The sequence below is a fragment of the Rhododendron vialii genome, chromosome 2a (genome assembly GCF_030253575.1).
Source record: "Rhododendron vialii isolate Sample 1 chromosome 2a, ASM3025357v1".
In the NCBI taxonomy this organism is placed as follows: Eukaryota; Viridiplantae; Streptophyta; class Magnoliopsida; order Ericales; family Ericaceae; genus Rhododendron; species Rhododendron vialii.
Window position 1 is genome coordinate 20,073,211 of NC_080558.1, and position 5,891 is coordinate 20,079,101.

The 5,891-nt window shown below is 41.5% G+C and overlaps 1 protein-coding gene across 1 annotated transcript; it reads right to left on the reverse strand.

Moving 5' to 3' along the window:
* Positions 1-4,543: 4,543 nt before the first annotated feature.
* LOC131317289 (uncharacterized) lies at positions 4,544-5,438 on the reverse strand. The gene is made up of 2 exons (XM_058346848.1): positions 4,632-5,438; positions 4,544-4,564 (listed from the first exon to the last, which is right to left on the reverse strand). Exons 1-2 carry the CDS (start codon positions 5,436-5,438, stop codon positions 4,544-4,546), a joined length of 828 nt encoding a protein of 275 aa, XP_058202831.1.
* Between the last annotated feature and the right edge of the window lie 453 nt (positions 5,439-5,891).

Sequence of the window (5,891 nt, forward strand, 5' to 3'; positions counted from 1 at the left end):
TCTTAGTGGTGATCACAATAATAACTCCATCAGCAAAGGGGAACCACAATCAAACAGTACTATGGCCAAAATAAATCTCATCAAAATTGGATCCAATATCGAACTTAGAGTCACCAGGGTTGGCAGCCCGTGGTACTTTTCCCTAAGACGATCCGGCGAAAGAAAGCCGTTGAGCATTAGGGTTACCGGCCTAACACGGTCTTTTCCCCAATGGCCAGGGTCACCAACACGAGAAGGAATAATTTCCCTGGACTTCCGAAATAAATGTTCCCATTAATATCCACCAAGTTCTCACCAAAAAAAATATTAACAATTGATCTCATAAAATTTATCGCATGCCAATTTATAGAACAACTTATAAACCGTTTTGAGTATCCGAATAACATTCATATAAATTTCTGAAAGAAATACTTTTAAGGGACACAGGAATCTTTCGAAAATACGTAACATACTTAACTACTCACCTGGATCCAAAGCCAATGCAAACGAACAACACGAAACGAGTCTAACCTGAGCAAAAAATCATGTAGCACTATTATCACTAACTGTATCAATATAATATACTCGGTAGCAACATGGAACTCACTAAGAAAATAATAATAATAATAATAATAAAATATTCTTCTAACCTATGACTAAGCCAACTTAACTTCAATTACAAAAACCCATCTTTGTTATTCTGAGTCTCAACTTCCATGTCCACAACCCACGGCAGTCTACCATGTGCCAAACTCTCCTGTTCCTTAATCCCAAAATTACTCCAATTACACCACAACAAACCCTTGTTCAACTCTTAGATTTTATTAGCAGTATATAGCCACCACAACCCCACATACGTACTGATCATTGATCACCTTCACGCTTCACCACGCACACACACACACACCGCACAAACGACCAATAAACCCAAATCAATCTTTTACTCCACACCCACGTTCGGTAAAAAGAATGGAAGAAGGAACAAGAATAAGAGATCAAGATCACTTACCCAATTAATCACCAAATCGCCAAACTTTTGACTGCAGTCTCTCTCTCTTTCTTTCTCACCCAAAGTTCTTTTAACTTCTTATCTCAGACGTTTTCTCCAAATAAAAACCCTATACCGTGAAAACATCTCCTAACTTTCTAAAATTACCCACTACTCCCTATATTATAGTTAATTCGACTAAGATAGAACGTAACACAATTAATAAAATTACCATTCGGTACCACTTATTTTATCCAAAATTAATCTCATACCCCAAATATAATAATCGCGACATCAATATTCATAGCGCGCACAAATTAATTAGTTGGGACCCAATCATAACACTAATTAATAACGGCAATATAACTAATTAAATAAATGAAAAATGCTAGGCCGTAACATCCTTCCCCCCTTAAAATAAATTTCGTCCTCGAAATTGTATACTAACCTCATTCATACAAATGTGGATACTTCTCGCGCATCTCCTCATTATGCTCCCAAGTGGCTTCCTTAACCGCATGGTTGCGCCACAAAACTTTGACCAGTCCTTCGTATCAAGAATCTCAACAGGTTGCTCATCATAGGTTAAATCATCCCGAACATGAAGTGGCTCATAATCAATAACATGGGACGGACTATGCACATACCTTCTCAACATCGACACATGAAAAACGTTATGAACCTTAGCCAAATTAGGCGGCAACGCCAAACGATAAGCCACCTCACCAATCCTTTCCAAAACCTCAAATGGCCCAATATAGCGAGGACTCAACTTCCCCTTTTTGCCAAACCGAATAACTCCCTTCCATGGGGACACCTTAAGAAACACCATATCTCCTACCCCAAACTCCAAATCCCTTCTACGATTATTCCAATAACTTTTCTGTCTACTTTGAGCTGTAACAAGTCTTTCCCGAATAGCGGCAATCTTTTGAGTTGCCTCCTCCACCAAGTCAGGTCCTAAAATTCGCCTTTCACCAACCTCATACCAACAGATAAGGGATCTACACTTCCGTCCATACAAAGCCTCATAAGGAGCAACTCCCAAACTTGAATGGTAACTGTTATTGTACGCAAATTCCATCAATGGTAATTGATCATCCCAATTTCCTTTCCACTCTAAGCTACATGCTCTCAATATATCTTCCAAAGTCTGAATAGTTCTCTCACTCTGACCATCAGTTTGTGGGTGGTAGGCAGAGCTAAAAAGTAAACGAGTACCCATCGCCGCCTGCAATGCACCCCAAAACTTAGACACAAAACGGGGGTCACGGTCTGACACAATCGATACAGGTGCGCCATGGAGTCTAACAATCTCCTTCACATATAACTGCGCCAAACGATCCAACTTATACGTCATGTTGATAGCAATAAAATGGGCGGACTTAGTAAGTCGGTCGACTATAACCCACACTGCATCGTGCCCACTACTCGTACGAGGCAACCCAGATACAAAATCCATAGAGATATGATCCCACTTCCACTCAGGTAACGGTAAAGGCTGAAGTTTTCCTGCTGGTTTCTGATGCTCTACCTTAACCTGTTGACAAATAAGACACTGTGCCACATACCTCGCAATGACCTTTTTCATTCCATTCCACCAAAAATGCTCTCGTAGATCCTTATACATCTTAGTGCTACCTAGATGAATACTATATCCAGAACTGTGGGCCTCAGCCATAATCTCTGTCCTCAAACCTGGTACACAAACACGATCCCCAAACCTAAGTATTCCATCCTCACCCAAAATAAACCCTCTATTCTTGCCCTTCGACATGCCCTCCAAAATCTTGTTACACCAAGGGTTATCTTGTTGAGCTACTCGAATTCTATCCAACAAATTTGGTTTCACTGTCAACTGACTGCATATAGCACCATCTCCATGTCTTACAACCTCTACTTGCAATCTTCTAATGTCCTCTATCAAATGTGGTTGAACTGTCAAAAATGCCAAACTACCCCCTGATGATTTTCTACTCAATGCATCTGCCACTACATTCGCTTTTCCCGGATGGTACAATATACTAACGTCGTAATCCTTCAACAACTCAAGCCATCGCCTTTGCCTCAAATTAAGTTCTTTTTGAGTGAAAATATACTTCAAACTCTTATGATCAGTGTAAATCTCACAAGCTACCCCATATAAATAATGTCTCCATATCTTAAGTGCAAACACAACTGCTGCCAACTCCAAATCATGTGTCGGATAATTTCTCTCATGCACCTTTAATTGACGAGAGGCATAAGCTATCACTCTATCATTTTGCATAAGTACACAACCCAAGCCTTGGAGAGATGCATCACTATAAATGACAAAGTTACCACCATCTGTTGGCAATGCCAGAATAGGTGCCGTAGTCAATCTCTTCTTAAGTTCCTGAAAACTATGATCACAACTGTCTGTCCACTCATACTTCACCCCTTTTCGAGTAAGATTGGTAAGTGGCAGGGCAATGCGAGAAAACCCTTCCACAAATCGCTTGTAATATCCAGCAAGACCCAAAAAACTACGCACCTCAGTCACCGATGTCGGACGTGGCCAATCAACAATAGCTTCCACCTTCTTACTATCGACAGACACTCCCTCCTTTCCGATTACATGCCCAAGGAAAGACACACTGTCCAACCAAAACTCACATTTCTTAAACTTTGCATACAACTTCTTCTCTCTAAGAATCTGAAAGACTATTCTCAAATGCTCCTCATGTTCCTCCCTACTCTTGGAATAGATCAAAATATCATCTATAAATACCACCACAAAATGATCAGGCTGAGGTTTGAAAACTCTATTCATCATATCCATAAATGCCGCTGGCGCATTAGTTAGACCGAATGGCATCACTAAGAACCCATAATGCCCATAACGAGTTCTAAAAGCCGTTTTCATAATGTCCACATCTCTCACCTTTAATTGATGGTATCCAGACCTCAAATCAATCTTAGAAAACATATGAGCCCCTTGCAACTGATCAAACAAATCATCTATACGCGGTAATGGATATCTATTCTAAACTGTAACCTTATTCAACTCCCTATAGTCAATGCACAACCGCATAGTACCATCCTTCTTTTTCACAAATAAGACAGGAGCTCCCCACGGTGACACACTAGGCCGAATAAATCCCTTATCAAGTAGTTCTTGCAACTGCACTTGCAATTCTCTCAACTCTGCTGGTGCCATTCTATAAGGAGCTTTAGAAATAGGCGTTGTGCCAGGAACAAGATCTATCGTGAACTCAACCTCACGATCCGGAGGAAGACCAGGCAGGTCCTCTGGAAAGATGTCAGAAAAATCTTTCACTATAGGCAATTCCTCCAATTTTTGTGCAGATTCCTCCCCACTCACCACATAAGCTAAGTAACCAAAACAACCCTTATTCATCAATCGACTTGCCTGAAGAGATGAAATAAAACTGAACGATGACATATCCCGATCCCCCTGCAGACTAAACTCTGGTTGGCCTGGCATAGCAAATACAACCCTCTTCTGATTGCAGTCTATAGCAGCATAGTATTTCGACAACCAATCCATCCCCAGAATAACATCAAAGTCATGCATCTCCAATGAAATTAGGTCTATTGGTAAAATCCTACCATCTATCTCCACATCACAAGACTTAGACACCTCACACAACATCATTGTTTTCCCTACTGGAGTAGTCACCATAACACACACATCTAATGCCTCAACAACAATAGGTAACTGATACAAATATCCAGGAGCAGCAAAGGAATGGGTAGAACTAGAATCAAACAAAACTCGAGCTGGTACATTTGAAATAGAAAGAGTACCTTGCACCATAGATGGCACATCCTTAGCCTGCTGCTGAGTCAATGCATACACACGACCCTCTGTCACATTTCTCTGTCCTTGACCCCCATTTCGAGCTTGCTGCCTATGATTCCCCTGATTATTAAACCGTCGTTGCTGATTATGCCCACTTCCATGCACTGACTGCCTCTGACCCTGAGGTATTTGATTCCTTCCATCACCCTGAGCTCTACAATGGGTGGAGACATGACCTGGCTGCCCACAACTATAACATACTCGAAGTGAACCATCACAATGGTACTTTGCCAAATGAGGTTGACCACATTTCTGACACGGCCTCAATGCCTGCCTCCCAGCTTCATTTGTTTGAGTCAAAGTGTGCACCCTCTTTGCAGGTAAACCACTCCCACTACTTTGTCCTGGCCTAAACCTCTTGTATTGATTCTCTGCAACCCTCCTTTCTTCAGATAAGTCACTCTCTGCTGTAAGGGCTCTAGTCATAAGTTTTGGTAGGGTCTCTGTGTCAAGCAAAGAAACTCTTCCATGAATATCGGCCCGAAGCCCCCTTTGAAAATACCACACTTTATCTGTCTCTTTTTCTACCAAAACTCCTGCGAACCTTGACAATTCATCAAACTTCTGCTGATACTCCGCCACTGACATATTATCCTGCCTCAAAGCCAAAAACTCAGTTCGCATTTTATCTTTGACTGCTGGAGGAATGTACTTCTCCTCAAAGTCCTTCTTGAAATTTCTCCAAACCAATTCATCCTGCTTATCTTTGTAATGTTGCTTTGCTGACCGCCACCAATGCTCAGCTCCCCCTTGTAGCTTATATGCTGCAAAAGACACCTTTTGGGCCTCAGAACAACCCAACACATCAAAGATCTTTTCCATTTGTAACAACCAGGCCTCAGCATCCGATGGCTTATCAATCCCCATAAAAGGCGGTGGATTAGTCTTTAGAAATCTATCAAAAGTATGGCCTTTGTCCAATGTCAAGGACCTTGTTGCATTTGCTGGTGCCACTTGGGCCTGATTCCCTGCAAACAATCCCATGAAAGTCTGAAAGGCCTGAACAGCAGCTACTGGGTCAACGAATCCTGTAGGTGTACCAGCATTGGCAATAATTTCAGTGATAGGGTCAATTGG

Excerpts from the sequence above, each read along its gene's own strand:
- LOC131317289 (XM_058346848.1), bottom strand. The coding sequence starts at position 5,438 with ATGCGAACTGAGTTTTTGGCTTTGAGGCAGGATAATATGTCAGTGGCG. Across the intron at positions 4,565-4,631 it reads CATTAGATGTGTGTGTTATG|ATGGTAGGATTTTACCAATA; the intron begins GTGACTACTCCA and ends ATGTGGAGATAG.